Below are 20,560 nucleotides of genomic sequence, written 5' to 3' on the forward strand. Positions count from 1 at the left end.
ATGTGAACAGTATATATACAATCATCTTGGACATTCGTTGGAAAATTCAAATCGAAAGAAAGTAGAAAAGTTTTCAGTTGGTAGAAATCCGACACGAATATCTTGCAAATTCCAAAAGTCTCTGTCGTTCGAAAAAAAATCCCTCTCTTGCACAAAAAATAATGTTGAGAAACTGTCGGCTCAATCTTTAGCAGTCAATCGAAGTTTAGGATGCATTTGACAACCTATCCTAATAGTTTAAAAGTAACAACAAATATAATATGGATTGGATTGGATTCAACAGTGTTGGAGACACTTTCGATTCTTCCTCCTTGAGGGATTGCAGTGGTGGGTCCGTTGTGATTGGAGAATTCACCGAGGCATCATGGATTGGGCAAAACTGAAATTTTGGAATATGTGGAGGTGCGAACAATATATTGTCGTGCCCACAACATGTAGAGTACACAATCATAAGCCATTTCGAGAACATGCTCGGTAGGAATATCTAATATACAGAGGGTCAAAACCCGAACATGGAATGAAATCGGAATTTCATTGCATTTACCCGCTCAGGCAATACGCATCTGTGTTCAAAGTGGAGGTGCACTTGGGATACTGACGCTCCTAGAAGTGACATCCAGATTGATTTGGGAATGCTATATATGAAGAAGTGAAGAATGAAGAAAATGAGTGTCATTGCTTTTCGAGTTTGAAAGCCGTGGATTTTTGGAACTTCTTCCTGACGTTTCGCTGGCGCGAGTGGCTAGCTTCTTCAGATGTTTAACCATCATGGCTTGCTGTTCGATGACTACCTTTTAGGCTTCGTAAAGCGAAGCGAAACAATTTTTTCAGAAGAAAATGAATTGACTCTATATAAAATACCTGGACACTTGGGAAACACAGGCAATTAAAGTGTAAATGAGTGTGCCAGGCAAGGATCATCAACTCCAAATATAAGGTTCCTGAGGTCCATTGATAGGACGTAGATATGAACAATCTAGGAAGGCCTTGCCTGCAGATAATGCAACAAATGAATAGACAGCTTGTCATTTTTGTGCGAATATGAACTAACGGTTCATCGACGGCAAGCAATCGATGGAACAACTACAGTATGACCAAAAAAATTACAAACATTTAACAAGGGACCTGTATGAACTAACACGGCTAAATATCATTAAAAACAAAGAATTGAAACGCAATGAGTCCATGAGGTTGTAGTGTTTCTTGGAGACGTAGAAGAAATGTATAGCAATGGCAAAAAACACTACAAGTTCACTTATCTTAGGTGTTAGTTGGTGAGTCTACCCTGGATGAGATTCAATTTCTTCATTATCAGAAAGGCAGCTTCTGCTTTTTTTCTTTGCCTACCACAACTATAGCAAATCGTATAAGATTTTCCATTCTTCAATTCTTCAGTTTTCACCATATTTTTCTGTCCCCAGAATGATGGCTCTTTCTGACAAGTATGCTCTCCTTAAATATATGAAACTAACTGATAATAAATACAGTGTGTAAAAGCCAAATGGAATAAATTCATTATTTCGGTTACGGTACATATTTTAACAAAATCCCGAAATACGTCAAATTCAAATTATAATTTGACATGCTTCAACAGAAAAATGCAACCCCTACTCACAACCCCCGTCGAATAACAGGTACAACCCCAATTTTTAAAGGAGAAGTATAGGCTTGTGATATATCGTTCAAAAGGTATCTTCATTCTCTATTCAAAAATTTTATCGCATTCAAGTTTAATAATAACATTTAAGATAAAATAAATTAAAATAATGTATTTATCGAAATTCCATGAAATACACTCAAAACTCATTGCAAAATACTCCAAACTTATTTCATGTTGAGGTATTGATAATAAGAAAGTAAGCAAAACCCATAGCAATGTTTTTAGATGGTATCCTTTAAAAAACTGTAAATGATTTCCCTGGCAACCTTAGCTTAAAACGACTTGTCAACTTGTTTTGTATGTTACATTAGTTGTCAGTATTTTAATTTGATTTTAAAATTCGTTAACTTCAAGTCTGAAAAATGGTTAGACTAACGGAAATGCTTAAAACCCGACCAAAACAGGAAGTAGCCCGCCTATTTCATCAGAATTTTTTTAATTTACCGCCCATATCTCAAGAGACAATAAGTAAAATAGAGAAGCAGTTTCGCGAACTTGGGCATGTGGGGCAGATAAAGAAAGCAGCTGCCACTGCAATGAGTGATGAACTCAAATTACATGTGATGCTTGAGTTTGAGGAAAACCCACATACTTCAAGTATAAAGGCATCCACTACATTCAATATTAGCCATACATCGATAGTAAACATAATAAAATAAAATAAAATGCATCCCTATAAGAGGAGCTCATGGAAGACGATTTTGATAGAAGAGCAAATGATGGACATGTTGGATAACAATATCATCCAATTAGAATACTTTGTTTTCTGATGAGTGTATTTTGTCTCTTAACAGTCATACTAATCGGCTAAATTGCCGCTACTGGTCAACAGAAAATCCTCACTGGATCAGAAAAGAACACACGCAAGACCTTCAAAAGGTTAGTGTTTGGATAGGGAATGAAGGAAATCATATCATTGGTCCATTTTTCATTGAGGGCAACTTGCATAGCGATAATTATTTGATAGTACTTCAAAATTTACCTCAAGTTCCAGTGAATATGATATGGTTTCAGCAGGATGGAGCACCACCACATTACCAAGGTAATGTCCGGCAGTACCTCGATACAACATTTCCCAATCGGTGGATGGGAAGGCGAGGATCGATGTAAAGAGCAATGTGTACAAAACTAAACCCTCAGATTTGAATGACTTAAAAGAACGAATAACGCTTGCGATTAGATCAGTCACACCTGATATGTTGAATAATGTTAGAAGACAGTTTTATTTGAGATTAGCATGTTGCTAAGACGTTCGCGGTGAACATTTTGAACATCTACTCCGTTAACATCCATAGTTCTTTTTTGTATTCTTCATTTCATTACGTTATGCATTAAATTTCAGTTTTTGAGTGTATTTAAGTGAATTTCGGTAACCCCATGATTTTAATTTATTTCATCTTAATTGTTGCAATAAAATTGAAAGCGATAACATACAAACCTATACTTACCATTTAAAAAATTGGGGGTTGTACCTGTCATTCGAAGGAGGTTGAAGATAGGGGTGGAATTTTTAGTTGAAGAATGTCAAATTACAATTTACATTTGACGTGTTTCGGGATTTTTTTAAATATCTACAGTAACCGAAATAATGAATTTATTCCATTTGGGTTTCACACACAGTATAACTGGAGTTCTATCCCAACACTAAACCGGTATTTTCAACACCTCGACACGTGTTTCAATCATTTTCAAGAGAAAGTAAAATCTTTCTTTTGAAGAGTATTACTTGGTGATTGAAACACGTCAAGAGAAAGTTTGATCCCCCTCTTGAAGATGATCACTTGGTTATCGAAACACGTGTTGAACTTCAGTAATATTCATTACTACACCAAAGGTTCCAAACAGGGTATCAGAAGTAACTGATAATAAGTTAACAATATCATACATATATTGGCAGTTTAATAAACACCGAAGCTCCATCCAGCAACATTGAAAATTATTCAAACTATTCAAACCAAGTTTGAAAATAAGCATCATCATCAACATTTGCTGTTTCAACCCAACATATTTTGTATTCATTGTTTCAGAGCTGAAGCTGAAACTCAATATGCCAAAAACTTATCGAAACTCAGCGTCAAACTATCTAGAGCCTGTCGAGAGGGTGTTGGAGGCCTCAATGAAGCCTGGAAATCTGTCGCTTTGGAACTGGAAAGCAGAGCTGAAGGCCATCGACTTTTAGGGTTAGCCCTGTTAGAAGAAACTGCCAAGCCCTTGAGGACGCTTACCGAAAGCCAGCATAGGCAAGTAATTAGCTTTGAGTTATTTTTACTCTTCCAGTAAAAATGAACAATTAAAAAATCAACACCAACATCACATTAAATTCAACATTGATATGTCTTATAATCTTTATACCGTTATTCAGTGTAATGGATGTGTTGAAATAATAAAATTACTTTTCGTGTTCTGTCTGTATATATATTTTTAATGGCGACTAATAAAAAGTTGTAAACGTAATTTACTTCAGAGAGGTAATAGGTTAGGGGTCTGGTACATAAAATACCACTTTGATGGATACAATTATGGTAATTGAAAATACCGAGTAAAAGTTCTTCTTGAAGAAATCTTTTAATTTTTAGGAAACCTGGACCAAAATTTTTTCGGTCTCATTGAACCTGAGTGAACCTAGGACTATGAAGATTTAATAATTTCCATAATAGTTCAAAATTGAGTCTCTTGTCACTATAAATGTGTCACTATAAACAACACTTTTTTCTTATCAGAGTTGATCACCTGAAGAAATAATAATTTGTCTCAGTGTGAAACTTTATTTCCGAAGATTTTACTGAAATTTTTGAAATACTATACTTTTTTGAAATAGGTACTTTCTAGTATAACTTTGAAACCGCTATATATTCACCTATACAATGCCGAAGAGAAAACACATGAATGAAATATTTAGTCTCAAAAAGGTAGAAACCAATATCTCTGAACTCAAAGATACATAATTCTAGACATCATTTGAAAATTTATGTTATCAATCTAGTAAATTCCCAACTGCAAAAAAACTTGTGCAGTCAAGCTATAAAGGATAGTACCTATTCAATTTCAAGACGGCTCGTAAGGGCCAACCTGTTATGAAATTTTTCAATTCCCAAAAATAATAAATGTGTAAATATGACATATAAAACCAATAACAATTTGAACAAGCATATTGAAAATAAAAAGGACAAGAGTTTGGCTCTCAGATAGTTCATTAGTTTATAAATTGTCCGATGTTTCACATAAGTCAAATTGAAAGAACTTTCAAAACACGAATAAAAGACAATTGAACAATCTCCAGAATGAAAAAACGAATTAAACTTGTATTAGTCTCCTCCTTACAGGTTTCACCTGATGGAACATACCTTCTCCCCTGATATAATTACTATGTATTAATCATAACTTTATTGAAATATTTTCACTGGTGAATTAATTATCTGATTGGACCACAGGTTTTAGCTAATCTCAGAGAAGACTATAGCAGTAAGTTTCATAACAGTTGTGGTATGTGGGAATGGTGTTTTTGTTGAAAGCAGTCTTTTTTTGAAAACGAGTTCGAGTAAATACAGTTTTAATTCAATTCAGTTACAGCTGGTTAGCGGAAAACAAATTTTCACCAGATTTTTTTAACGAAAGTTGTTGAACATAATTTATTTTACAGAGTTTGGGATGACAAATTGAAAATTAAATGTGACTTTAATGCATTTCATTGTTCATAGAGCTTATTGATCACTTCAGAACATTATAACATTGATTATTTTTTTCCTTCTTTGAAGGATCTGATTTGAGAAAAAAAGAAATGGTTCTCAGTGACGGCGTGTTCATTTTTAAATTTGTTGATATCGTCATGGTGATTGATAAAGAGTAAACGAGAGTAATATCTCACTTTCTGAATATAATTGATGAAAGTAAAAGTAATCATCTTACAGTTAATTGAACGCGTTTTGTAATGTACCACAAAACGAATGTTTCAGTAGATATTATCATATATATATTTTGGTGTTATTATTATATATATTATATTATTATTCATGATAAGTAATCAATTTTCACACTAAGAACTTCACTAATAATGCGTTTCACTCCACATTGACTTCTTGAGCTGAACTATTCTAAAATAAGTTTCATACAATATTAATTACAGAATGTAATCAGTTCATACTGATTAATTCTAGATGAAAGGAAAGATTTTGAGAAAATGTTGTAACAATCATAAGTAATGTTTCAATGTATTTCATACAACAAAAAATTTAACTTAATAATGATTAATTCTAGCTAAACATGTAGATTCTAAGAGAAAATACTTCAATATTCTAAAACCTCTTCACTTTGAGCTGATCAGTTTGAATACAGTAGTAACAATTTGGAGTATTTTTTATTGAAATCCTGTTTACCAAATATAAATTTTTATGATAACTACTGTATAAAAAGCATTATAGAATGGTTTGAAGTACCGTGTTAGAAATCACACGTTAAAAGGTGAGACCTCGTTAATCCTTAGCTCGCACAAGTTTCTCAACTTCTGAGAGTTGTCGTTCGTATGGGGGCGACAGCTGATTAACGGAAAAACAGATTTTAAACAGATTTTTTAAACCAGTTCAACTGAAGACGCCACTGTGTAGTGAAAAGTGTGAGCAGTTTCAATTTTTACGTGTTTCAAAATGGCACCTTCTCTTATTTTTCCCTTATTTTTATGAAGGATCAGAAAGCAATCTGAAGCAGTAGTTGACAAAGCAGCTAAAAATTTATCAGATTGGAGGACACATGAAGCAAAAGGAAAGAAAAATAGTCACACATGCGCAAGAGAAAACGAAAAATTGCAGGATGCTGCTGTTTTGGATACCACAAAGTAAGTATTAATTTTTCTAATCATTAACTGATCATTATATTGTAGGGTTAATTGTAGATAAGATAGGGATCGTGTCTCACAGTGAACAATCTAGAAGGTTCTAGAGAAGATATCACTTGATATTCACGTCACTTGTTTTTCAAATTGGTCAAATGTTCAGTTGAGTTAATTATGTAACTGGAGAGTTCTCAATAGTAATTGTATTTTCAAAAGACCTAACAGAGTTTCTGAATTCCATATTTAAAAGTGATGAAATGTAATGCAAAAAAATTCACTCTAGTTTCTTTGTTAACCAAATTGTTTCAATATATTACTTTTTAATTAAGAAAAGAGAATCGAAACTTTCTATGTTTTTACCACTTTTATTTGTAACTAACGTTACTGCAGTTTCCTCCTATAAGGACATTTTCAAACCTATACGTTAAACTTCAATGTTTGATGTTCAAACGTTTTGAAACTCATACATTAAACTTTAATGTTTAACGTTTAAAGAAAGTTTCAATTCTCTTTTCTTCATTATGATTTCCTACCACGTAGTAACGGCTACATCCATCAATTTACTTTTTTAATAATAATGCTTTGTTGACTTTCGCTTCTTCTTCATATATGCTCAACTCAACGTTAGTATTTACGATTTACAAATTATAGATTCAAACACAAGATACGACTTGATAATTTTGCATCCTATATACCCTATACCGGGTGTCAACGAATCTATTAGACAAGTCATAACTTCTAGACTATTAGGTGTATCAAAACGAGATTTGGTACAGATGATAAATGGTATGGAGAGAGGAGAGTTTTCACATATTTTTCACTTTCCGGTCACTTCCGGTTTCAGCGGAAATGGCTCCGGTTCTGAATTTTTAAATGGAACACCCTGTATATTGTAACATTTTTGGATTTCTGAGACAATTCTGCATCTAGGTGGCCATGATCGGACGTAAACTAATCTATGGACCTCAGGTGATATCAGAAAATTGCAATAGCGGAGTTTTAGTGACTAGTGTGTTGAATATGAATGAGACAAGTTTACAAAATAACATTTTCGTGTCTAACTATTATTTTTCAAATGGCGACCATTTTTTGACAAGCACTTTCCGAAAAAAGGATTTTTTGACAAATCTAACGATACTAATTTATTTGCGATTGGATTACAAATAAGAACATAAATTAAATATTACTGAGGAAAATACTCGATACAAATTCATTTACTTTTGTCAAGGGTGCCATGGATAGGAATGATGCATAATATTTTGCGGTTATTTCCATCAAGTCCACTTTGGAGAACAAAACGCTCACCTAGGTTATGACAGTGACATAAGCTTTATGAGCAGAAAGTAGAAGTTTCTCTTGATTTTCGTTAATTTTAGTTTAATTTTTCGTCGAAATAATGTATACTCAGAGTGAAAAAGTGGATATGTTGTTATTGTTTGGAGAATGCCACAGAAATTCAAGGAAAGCTGCTGAGTTGTATGCTCAGAGATATCCCAATCGGCAACACCCATCTCATCAGTATTTTCCCTATGTTGAGAGTCGTTTTAGGCAAGAGGGAAATCGAGACGCAGAACAGAGGTTTGTCATAAATGAGGAGACTGAGATTAACGTTCTTGCTATGGTAGAAGTTGACAAAACGGTTTCTTTAAGAGAAATTAGTAGAGAAATGCAGATAAGTCACGAATCAGCAAATACTGAAAAAGCACGGATATCGAGCATTTAAATATCAGTTACATCAACATTTGTATGCTGACGACGGCAATAGAAGAGTAGTATTTTGTGATTGGTTGCTTCAAAATCATAGAGTTAACCCAAATTTTATCAACTCCATTCTATTTTCCGACGAATCACGGTTTACAAATAATGGCATGTTTAATAAGCAGAATTGTCGGTACTGGGCCCAACAAAATCAACATGCAATGAGAGAGGGCAATTTTCAAGAAAGGTTTGGCGTCAATGTCTGGGCTGGTATCGTTGGAAACAGAATAATTGGTCCAATATTGTTTCAAGGTCAGTTAACAGGGGTTAGATACTTGGGTTTTCTTCAAAATGAAATCGAGGATCATCTTAATGATATGCCTTTAGAAGTTTTACGGCAAATTTACTTCCAGCAAGATGGAGCACCACCCCATAATAGCAGAGACGTACTTGATTTTTTAATAGAGCATTTTAATAATAGAGTTATTGCAACCAACGGTCCAGTACGGTGGCCTGCCCGCTCACCGGATCTGACTGTGTTAGATTTCTTCATTTGGGGATATGTAAAAGAAAGAGTCTACTATGCAACAGCCCCAGCCACTCTCGAAATCTTAGAAAAAAGGATTCAACAGGCATTTAGAAGTATATCGCCTCAAATGTTACAAAACGTGTTGAGAGAAACAATTGAACGAGCTGAAATGTGTCTTGAATAAGGAGGGATGCACTTTGAAAATTTACTATAGTGGAATTTTCAAGAACTTAGGATATTGCAAAAAATCTAAGTGCATCGCTGAAATTATTAGTTAAATTTGTTAAATTTGTTGATCCAATCGCAAATAAATTAGTAACGTTAGATTCGTCAAAAAATCCTTTTTTCGGAAATTGCTTGTCAAAAAATGGTCGCCATTTGAAAAATAATAGTTAGACACGAAAATGTTATTTTGTAAACTTGTCTCATTCATATTCAACACACTAGTCACTAAAACTCCGCTATTGCAATTTTCTGATATCACCTGAGGTCCATAGATTAGTTTACGTCCGATCATGGCCACCTAGATGCAATTTTAAAAGTGACTCTAAAAAAATCAAGTAGGCTGAAAAACTTCCGGAAATGTCAGTTTCTGATCCAGAATTGCCTCAGAAATCCAAAAATGTTACAATATACAGGGTGTTCCATTTAAAAATTCAGAACCGGAGCCATTTCCGCTGAAACCGGAAGTGACCGGAAAGTGAAAAATATGTGAAAACATTCCTCTCCACATACCATTCAACTATACCAAATCTCATTTCAATTCTCCTAATAGTCTAGAAATTATGACTTGTCTAATAGATTCGTTGACACCCGGTATATAATATTTGTCATAACTGAGAATAGTTAGCACTAATACTTTGATACAAGAGGACAAAAATATCCAATTTATGAATACAAATGAAATGTATAATATAATGTATTATGTATAATATATTAAGATGGGCTTTGCAGTTGTTGGTTTGACTAACTTATGCTTAGTTGAGTGGTGATGGGTGGAAGAGAAACTAGAAAGGACGAATAATGACATCACTTCAAAGTTCGTCCGTATTCACGCAGTGAAATATTCGTCTTGTTAAAAAAAGTATCAAAGAAATTCTGGTAAATATTGTTGCAACAAGAAATAGGCGGCTACCTTAAATTATAAATCCACGTAAATTCCATGAATATTGTTCAATTTGTGAAAATTTGTATTTGATTATGGCTTTTTTGAATATCATACGAGAGTAATTGAAACTTTCCAAAAACATTATGAGAATTTTGATGAAAGAAAATGGTTTGGTGTTTAGGCATAATTTTAAATTCCCAACAACCCTTCCAAATAACAATTTTGTTGTGTATTCAAAAATAGATGTACTTTTTCCATGAAAAATATTAAATTTTCTATCGTAGCCGTTCAACGAATTCTAATAATCCATTTGTTACAAACATAATTGACCTCGCTGTATAAACATTAAATCTCCCAGATTTTTTTTCAGCCTATAACTGCAAATGAATGATAAATATTTAAGACTGTTTTCACATTGATCATGATCATAATGAGCGTATATAAATTCACTGAACTCTATACGATAAATTATGAACTGTATATCACCTGCAATCCACATAATTGTGATTATTACTTCACTTCATTGATGACTCTATTTCCGTTTTCATTTGTAATTGTTAGAATGAGTAATGAAATTGTTATGCTCCTAATCTCTTTCACGTTGTTAAATGTATTTTTTTCAGATTATCTAAAAGTACTAGTCTGATTCACTTGGCTCACATCAATAGGCAGAATTCCACAGATAAGGAAAATGCCAAGGTAAGTGGATTTTCCAAATTATTACTCATTCATTTCCAATCACTTCCTATGAAATAATTAACGGTACTTTCACAAATATAAAATGTGGATGACAATTTTACACCGAAGGTGCACATGTCATCCAGATTTCCAGAAGCATCACAGCTTCTGCTAACGAAATGGGGAGAACTTTGCAGTACCCCAATTACTGTAAATGGAACTTTCATTTTGTGCATTTAGAAACTTGAGTTTCTAACTACTTGACCATACCACACAGATCCCTACGACTGTTAGGAGTATATATCTTATAGACCAGAGCTTCGGAAAGGATACACCGAAATATGTCCCGTGGGGTCCAATAAAATCATTGGACAATTTTATAAGATCCTAAATCTCAGTAGACTGGCTTTTATTATTTTCTTTCAAGTAATTCCTGCCAGTGGAAGATCGTAGAAAAAATGTAGAATTTATTATTTTCAAAATCCATATTCAAACATATCGATTGTTTTATGTTTGAAACCAAAAAGGACACAAGTCCCATTTTTTATTTTTTGCTTAACTGTGTGTCCTTTATAGAATATAATATAATGTATATTGCAACGAATTGTTCAACTTATGTACCTACTACTATATTTGGAATTTGCAAAACAAATTGTGAATTTAAACATTTCCATCTACATTGTGACCCTTGGTCACAATGTATATAGTCACAATAAGATTCATGAGAAGTTTTGACTAGACTAGTTGTTATAAACTTGCTTTCAAAATTAATTAGAGTGAATATGGTTCAGAATGCCGAATTTTCACTACATATTTCTTTATTTTTCATAGCTTCCCAACACTTATCTTGGAAATAATTTTATGGCGGGCTCGACGTCCAGATTTGCCTTCCATCAGTTTTTTTTTTCTGAAATAAACAGACTCGTATTTCATGGGGACCAATCATTATAATGTTCTAAAATCCATGTCAGGAAAGTATTTTGAAAGTATATGTAAATGTACATAAACTGAATTCGTTGTCTTAGAAACTTAGTTCTAACTATGTGATTGTACATACCTCTGTATTTTTTAATACTCTAGGAAGCTCAAATTAGAGCTTTTTTGGGATATTACTCACATATATGAAGCTTCGTAGCATACACTGAGGCTGCTAGATACTGTCCAGAAAAGAATGACCCACCTAATTCAGGTTCCAAAAATCTCAACAAACTTGTTAACTTGGAACATTGGTGTCTTGTCTCGTTTCTATGGATACCTTCATGGGGAGTTTTCTAATAGTTTAGCCCGCTTGATTCCACCAAAAGCGGTATATGTTATAAGTATGCAGTGAAATATAACCAACCTGCGCTTCAATATTCAACTCATTAGGAAAGAATTTCTAGCGATGATGGCGCTACACATTCAGTGATGTGAAAAATAGGTTATGTTTATTGTGTTAGGGTTTAATGTATTTTGAATTATTCAATGGAGGATTTGTGAGAGTAAGAGATTTCAAGATTTCAAGATTTATTTATAGGTCATCATTTTTATAGTTTTCACAGTTTATATATACATACATACATACATACATACATACATACATATGTATATATATATATATATATATATATATATATATATATATATATATATATATATATATATATATATATATATAGTTTTATTACCCTCAGGGTGAAGATAGATGCACCGAAGTAACTGAAGTACTTGTGTTGCGCTTTCCATCTATCACTCAGGGTATTCAATTATATCAATTATATGCAATTAACTGTCTTATCTATATCTATATACACACATTTCAATTAATTAATTTACAGAATTGATGGACATTGGGAATGATGAAGAGCTTGCTGAACATCATTTATGTTTAGCCGAATAAATCGAGAAGTTTGGTATTGAACATAATGAATGTTTTTATTGATTTTTTAAATGTATTGAGATTGTAATTGTTTCTTATGTTAACTGGCAGAAGATTGAATAATTTTGGACTGTGATAGAAAATACATCTCTGTGTGTGACTTTTATTAAATGTTGGTATGTTTATGGAAGAACTAGTAACGAATCTTGTTTGTTTTTCTTTGTTTGTTGATTGAAGTGTGAGTTTGTTTGTGTACACCCAAGTTAAACATTGTTTTCAGTAACTGATTTTCCCTATACAGACATTCGGTAGAGTATATTTTAGGTTTCTTGAATAATATTTTCAAGATTGTAATTTGAGATATTTGGAGGGTATTGAGAGAATTGTTAAATGTACCACCCCAGGCAGCAATACAATATCTTATTACAGATTCTGCTAAAGACTGGTATATGGTGATCAAATTTTTGTATTCCAAAATGTTTCTCAATTCATAGAATTTTTTTGTTAAAAGTCTGAGACGTTTTACAACATAGTTTATGTGGTCATCCCACCTCATATGCCGATCCACTATAACTCCCAGATACTTAATCATTTTCGTTCTTTCTATAACAGCACAATTGCAATTTGTTGTATTAGTACAGTCTGTATCATGTATATGGATTATGTTATTTCCAGGTTGATCGTTCTGTAATAGGGTGAATGTAATAAATAAAAATTTGTTCACATTCAGACTCAGAAGGTTGTGATCAAGCCATATCTGGATATCTTTCAGTCCCTTTTCTGATTTTTGAAATGCCTCCTTCCAATTACTACCTGTGAATATGAGTTTTGTATTGTCCGCATATGATATGAGATGACCACCAAAATTGTTGATGGAACATATACTATTAATGTGAACAAGAAATAGTATGGGACCTAAAACTGTTCTCTGTGGTACTCCTGTTTTAACTTTCATTGCTTCACTCAGGCTATTATCAACTTTGACCTTTTGTGTCCTATGTGATAGATAGTCTTCCAAAATATTATATGTTGGGCCACGTATACCGTTACCATGTAATTTTTTTAATAGCATGTCGTGATCAACGGTGTCGAATGCCTTAGCTAGGTCTAGAAATATATCCAAACATTTTTCTGCTTTTTCGATATTGGAGTTGCTAATGAAACCAAACTGTCTGTCTGTTAGTATTTTTTTTGCATTGAGATAATTTACAAGTCTACTGTAATATCTTTTATTTGATTGTAAACGTGACAAAAAATTGGTGGAGTGAATTACTTTCGCCAACAGGAAGCTGACAGAACTTTGCTTCTGGTTTACCGTCTGGCTCAGTTATAATATTTCCTATAGACGCCGTATCTGTACAGTGCCTGTGCATCTCCATGAAAATTGAAAGAATTTATAGTCGAGCAATATCTATCCCAATAGAAGAGTTGATTTACCTGATTTCTTAGATAATTGCACATTTGCACATTCAGTTCAAAATTTCAAAATAGATTTTTATATTTTCATAACAGTATCTCCAATAATACGAAACAAGTCAACCGTAATGTAAAATTAATACATACGTTATGGAAATTTGTCGATGTTTGCAAAAAACATGTTTCGTATCTAACGCGTATGTCATGGATCATCCGTATTTGAGTATCATGTGACAATGCACCGATTTACTAACTAAAATGTCACTTGAATAAATTGAAAACGAAACCAGTTCTGATACTGGTCCTTGTGGGCCACCAATATCTGTATAAGAATTGGTGTTTGTTTCTATTTACATTAATTATAGATACCTATATGCTATCATCACATCGGCCATATTAAAACATAAAATATGCATTTCGAGCATGACTTCTTTATAAGAACTTTGTATGCTGCTGAGATAGCATAATTTTCAATAGGAAATTTGATGTACGCTGTCCATTAAAAAAAAAATAAGGTGAATTTTCATTTTTCTCAAGAAATATTCATTTAATCATCAATTTCTATTTTGTACTCTTCAACGTAGTCCCACTCAGATATAATACAATTGTGCCTGCGTTTTCCCAATCCTCGAAGCAATCCTAATTTGCACTTTTTGATATATCTTTCAGCTCTCTGTGGGATTCGGTTTTTTTTCTCCCCAATCATCGCAAAACGCCGTCTATTCATGAACCTTTTATTCATGAATAGAAAAAAGTCGCAAAGAAACAAATGTGGTGAATACTGTGGCTGAAGCATGATTATGGTGTAATTCCTCACTAAAACTTACGAATAAGCAATAACGAGTGAGCAGATACATTATCGTGATGCAAAAGCCATGAATTGTTTTTCCACAATACCGGACTTTTTCTTCGTATTGCTTCTTATTGCTTCTCGCAAGCGGCACATAACTTCAAGAAAATACTCCTTATTGACCATGTGGCAAGAACTCTCCTGATGCACTTCGCCTCATTAATCGAAGAAAACAGTCAACGGAACCTTGACATTTGACCGAACTTGGCTGGCTCGTTTTGGTCTTGGCTCTCCTGTGCTCACGTGCAAAACACTTCTAACTTTTATCTCTCTCACACTCTCACCAACAAACTGAACATGCTAAACAACTAAAACTGTAAACATATATTCGAGATGAGTATGCCAACATGAAAAAATAAAAAAGTCTCTAATCGAGTGTACGTAGCCCGCGAAATTTAAACACTCACCTCATTTTTCGAACAGTCCACCATTCATCAAAACTGTTTATTTCCCGAAAAAAAAGTGAAGGGCAGTACTATTTTTACACAACCCCAATTGTGTTTCAAGTTATTCAATTATAAACATTGAGTATTTGAACGCAACTGAATTCAGGTTTTTTTTTATTTTGAGTGAATGTTTACGATTTCTTTTCTTACGGTTACGTGTATTTTAGGTGGTATCCTTTGAATTTATATTTCTGTTTTTATTAACATGTTTCACAGGATATCCAAACCTTAATCACGTGATAAATGGACGGCCCTCTAAGTTGAAAAACGCAAAAAATTTTAATTTGAAAAAAGGAACATCATGAAATGTATACAGAACAAAATTGTCTGTTAATTAGTGTATTCCACGACACAGTAGAATAAATATTTATTGAAATATGGAGCTACAAAAACGCATGACATTAAAACGGACAAAACTTATGAAACCACCTAATAATCAGAAAAAACCCAGAATTAGAATTCTAATTTTGTACAAATCCACATTTCAGTCACATTCTGAAAATGGAATGCTGAAGAAAATGTAGAAAAATATTCCACAAATGCTTCAAGAGAAAATTAGTATTGTTGTATTCGTCAGCCATTGAAGTGAACCAATTAACTTTCCTTGGTTCATTACTTTCTCTTCCTCATCTTATTTGAAATTTACTTGTCGCGTTCAAATAACTGATTGTTTCATTTTTTGTTTCAGTTGGAGGGGAAGAAACGCAAAGCTGAGGACGCTGTCAAAAAGGCTGATGTCGAGTATTATTCACTCTGTGTAAAATCGGAGAGAGCAAGGTATTTATCATAAGGGATTAATGACTTCCCTGATTGTTTTGTTCAGTATACTGAAAACTATGCGAGGAGAATTCAATAATATTGATTTTTTTCATCTCTTTTACAATATCACTTTTTGTCTTCATCAACCGTTGCTTATGGAAATAATCTTAGGAAAGAAGTTACCAATCCACTCATTGTTGGATTTTTTGTCTAATTCAGTGAAAACTTTGACTCAACTACATTTTTAAACTTAAAAAACTGAATTATTTCTGTTAGTCTGTTTTCAAACATCAAATTTCAGATATTTGTAGTGTTTCATTAATATGTTTTTAAAATTGAAAATATATTATTATTTGAACAGTAACCTAACAAATATATTTAAAACACTTCCAAAATACAAATCGGAAAATTATAAAATAACAACAAACATTAATTGGCTGTCCGAGGCGACTTTATTGATTCCAGTGGCGCATTTACTTTTTCAGCTGCAGGAAAAACCTGCAGCACCACATCATCTGAAGATCTTAATCTGCCAATGTTCTCTCTCTCATAAAACAAAATGTAGGGTGTCTCCAGAGACTCCAATGAATTCAAAACTTCGTCAAAACACTTAATGACACGACTATCGTCAAACTTATTAGATATTAATTTTTCTATGTTTGTTAATGATATTTTGCTGTTTCGTTTGAGTAAACGATTGCAAATGTAATCAAAACCTCTACTTTTTCATTAATTTTTTTCGGATTATAAAAGTGTTTTGGTCGACTTCATCGATATATCATGAGGTGCTTGTATCTAACTCTATATATATATATATATATATATATATATATATGATGAGCTATTTTCTCGGGTTTCGCTCCGTGTTCTGTGTATTTTATCCCCATAAGGATTATTTTCACAACGTTTCGGCAAATTCGCATTTGCCATCTTCTAGTGATGTCTGGTTTTTTCAACCATACTGATTAGTTCGAACTCTGTGTCTCAATTTATAGGGATGGATGTTTCCCTTTACCTGCGTTGAAGCCACTACCTATGTTTGCTCGACTACCTGTTTTGGTCTTATTACCTGAGCTGCCTCTGTTATTGTACCTTTATTGTCATGTGCCGAGTTTGGCTTCTGGGGTTGAGCAGTCTGATTGCTTGTGCGAAGCGATAAAACGGATCTCCATGTTGATGGTAATCTTTGCGCATCATACCTCTTGTTCATATTATTAGGTCGTTTTTCAATTTCGATAACCTCTCTGATTGTTCGTGAGTAAAAGTTTTCGTTGCTTGCTAGCATTTTTGTCTTATCGAAATTGATGTTATGTCCTGTCTGCAGGACCTTATTGTCCGTTCTGGTACGAATGAAGTTGATATGTTGTGCCGGCGAAGAATTCTGCTGATTTTATCTGTTGTTCCTGCAATATATGGTAGTGTGGTTGTTATGACCGATGAATCTCGAGTTTTATGTTGTTTCCGTCTGGTCTTGGCAGCCGTTTTTATACTTCTTTCTGAGTAGTTATTCATTTGTAGGGTTGTTTCGATGGTGTTCAACTATTGTTGTCTGCGATCGTTGTCTGCCAGCCTCCTCGAACGTGTAATTAGTGTTTTTGCCACCGCGTGATTTGATGAACCAGACATCACCAGAAGATGGCAAATGAGACTTTGCCGAAACGTTGTGAAAATAATCCGTATGGGGATAAAATACACAGAACACGGAGCGAAATCCGAGAAAAATAGCTCATCATACTTCATCCGTGAGAATCTTCGAGTTAACATATATATATACACAATCGGAAAAGTCTGGGGATATTTTTAAAAATGGCAATAATTTTTTTTTAGATCGCTTTAGGGAAAAAAGTTGACGGGTGATTATTGAACGAATGTAACTTACAACAAAATTTATTAAATGGTCAAAAATACTGAGTGCGCATATAAGCAAAACTTAAAAAAATATAGCTCTTCTTTGGCACCCCGAAAAAAAATCATAATACAAAAAAAATTGGAATCAGTACTAAGTATGGCCTCCACGCTGGTTTATTACGGCCCTACATATATCGTGCATCGACAAAATGAGATTGTCAATGTCTTGTTGAGGTACATTTGCCCATTCAGCGATTAAAAGCTCTCTCAATTGAAACGTTGTGTGAATGTTCCCCATATGCGGAGTAATTCTTCGTTGAAGCATGTCCCACACATGCTCGATGGGATTCAGGTCCGGTGATTGTGCTGGCCATGGCAATACATCAACTCCTTCGTTGGTGAGCCAGTCAATCACTAGACGCGCGACATGTGGACGAGCATTATCGTGCATTAGGTGGAAGTTTTCACCAACAGCACCAGCAAACGGACGGACGATAGGTAGAAGAATGGTGTCGAGGTACTGTCGAGCTGTGAGGGAGCGATTTAGGAAAACGAGATCGGTTCTGCCGCCGATCATGATTCCGCCCCATAGCATTACTGTACCACCTCTGTATGTGTGGACTTCCTGGACGTGTCTCAAACGTTCATTATTTCCAGGTCGTCTCCACAGTCTTACTCGACGAGAATCTGGATGAAATCCAAATCTGGATTCGTCTGTAAACAAAACTGTGGCCCAATCATTTGCATCCCAGTTTTGATGTTCTTGACACCATTCTAATCTTCTACCGCGATTGCCTCTCGACAAAGGTGGACATCTAAGTGGCCTTCTGTTGTGGAGATCTGCTTCATGCAGTCGATTTCTGACAGTATCACGACCAATGGTTACCTGGTGCGTCTGCTGCAACACGTAAACCAACTCAGGTGCTGTGATTGTCGGTTGTCTTCTTGCGGTTAAGACCAAAAATCGGTCTTGAACTGCAGTTGTAGCGCGTCCTCGTCCTGGATGTTGTTCGGCCCCCAAACGAAGAGCTACATCATTTTGTCGCATGCCACCTTGAAGAAGCCCTACAGCTCTATTCATCTCAGCCAATGGTAAGTGATGGCGTTCCATGTTGAAGCACAATATTTCCAGTTTAATTGCTGAGCAAGAACTGCAAGTACTGACATATATTATATATATATATATATATATATATATATATATATATATATATATATATATATATATATATATATATATATATGTCAGGTCGAAAACAAACAAGCGGATTCACAATCAGGGGCCAACTGCGATTTCTTGTCATCGTTGGATGGAAGACCTTGTGATTACAAGGACTAACTTCCAACTCCGTCACGGGTGCAGCTATAGCAACCTGCGTGACATCCGGGTCCAAGATGAATCAAACAATATGTTGTGCGCCCATTTTGAAATGTTATTTTTGATTTTTATAATCGTTCTAATTCTAATTCACCTCGTCGCCAAAACTGTTGTGAATGAGTGATATTTGATATAAAATACGTATTAATAACACTTTCTGAATAAATATATGACGTTCTTTTTCGTGATATTTTAATTGACATATATTAGACAAGTTGATAACTTTTTAAATAAGAATATAGCGAGTGTCCCAAATAGATAAATATGTAATACACTACACGTACACATTGAAAAATGTGTGATGTTAGAAAATGATAAATAAAATCATTCAATTCACGGTATGAAATCAACGGAGAATTTCATACTTTTCATGAAATTTCAGGTTGGAATGGGAATCTGCAGTACTTCGAGGTGCCAGTACGTTTCAGGCATTAGAAGAGGAACGTCTCAACAACCTCAAATCTGTCCTTACATCTTACCTCCATCACAGTAACGATCTTGGTCCGAGACTCATTGAGGTAAGGAAAATCTAGATTTGATTTCATTTTGAACTGATTAAATACGAGTTGATTTGCAATATATTTTCTGTCATTATTAATAAATAAAAAATTGGATCATAAAAACAGGTGTTCAAAACTCATCTTCATAAAATATTTTGCTGAAATCAAAAATATATGTATTTTTTCCTCAACATTTTCATAATAAATTATATTAAACTAAATGAACGTGCCTAAAGTTCAATAAAATCCTAAAAATCAACCCCCCCCTTTTCAGTAGCGCATTCTTAATTATACTATAAAGAGCAGACTACTGAACTGGTGTTCTATTACACAGCAAGTTTTTCTATTTTGCAAATAGAAAATGACATTTACTAAAACAATATATTTTTTTTATTAAAATAATATATCAACTACACTACATCTAAGAAATTTTGTAAGAATAACATAATTTGGAAAACTATGAATAACAAAAAAATAATATAATTTTTATTGAGTTACAAATTGACAAATTTTGTGTCAACTCTCCTTATTAAAAGTACTCTTAACTACTACAAGTCATTTATTACCTCAAAATCCAATGGTAAATTATTCTTAACTCATTAACAAGTTCTCCATAACTGGTTATCATTCCATATGATTTCTAGCTTGTAAGTTCTTTCGAAATTCTAGAAAAAGGGTGAATCTTTGGAACGTTTCAGAACACTTGCAAGTGGGGTTTTCAACATGTCTGACAAATGAATCATTCTAGTTCAACAGAGAATCTGCTCAAATTTAATGAAGAGTAAACTGAACAGTTTACACCCCTAAAGGTTGTTACGTAACATAAACTTCTGAAGAAGAATGAGAAGACTAATTTGTCGTATTTATAAATTCTTAAATCGAAAATAAAACGTGTTAATCCGCTCCCAAAATTTTATTTGAATTGAAAAATTGTAGTTGATATCAACAGAAAGAAGGTGAAGATTAGGATGGGTAGTAAAAATTCCAACAAAAACAAGCATCAATGT

General features: G+C 33.7%; 1 protein-coding gene across 2 annotated transcripts in view; it reads left to right on the forward strand.

The window, feature by feature from the left end:
- Positions 1-20,560, forward strand: part of Nost (Nostrin) — a 288,623-nt gene that overhangs the window by 248,723 nt on the left and 19,340 nt on the right. For both annotated transcript variants that reach the window (XM_074183578.1, XM_074183577.1), the window contains exons 4-8: positions 3,688-3,900; positions 6,339-6,488; positions 10,444-10,519; positions 15,757-15,845; positions 19,436-19,571. In XM_074183578.1, coding sequence (XP_074039679.1) covers positions 3,688-3,900; positions 6,339-6,488; positions 10,444-10,519; positions 15,757-15,845; positions 19,436-19,571 — 664 coding nt within the window. The remainder of the gene's footprint in view (positions 1-3,687; positions 3,901-6,338; positions 6,489-10,443; positions 10,520-15,756; positions 15,846-19,435; positions 19,572-20,560) is intronic.

This window comes from Leptinotarsa decemlineata, unplaced genomic scaffold (assembly GCF_025532065.1).
Source record: "Leptinotarsa decemlineata unplaced genomic scaffold, Ldec_3_MD MMD2_tig00026340_RagTag_RagTag, whole genome shotgun sequence".
Lineage (NCBI taxonomy): Eukaryota > Metazoa > Arthropoda > Insecta > Coleoptera > Chrysomelidae > Leptinotarsa > Leptinotarsa decemlineata.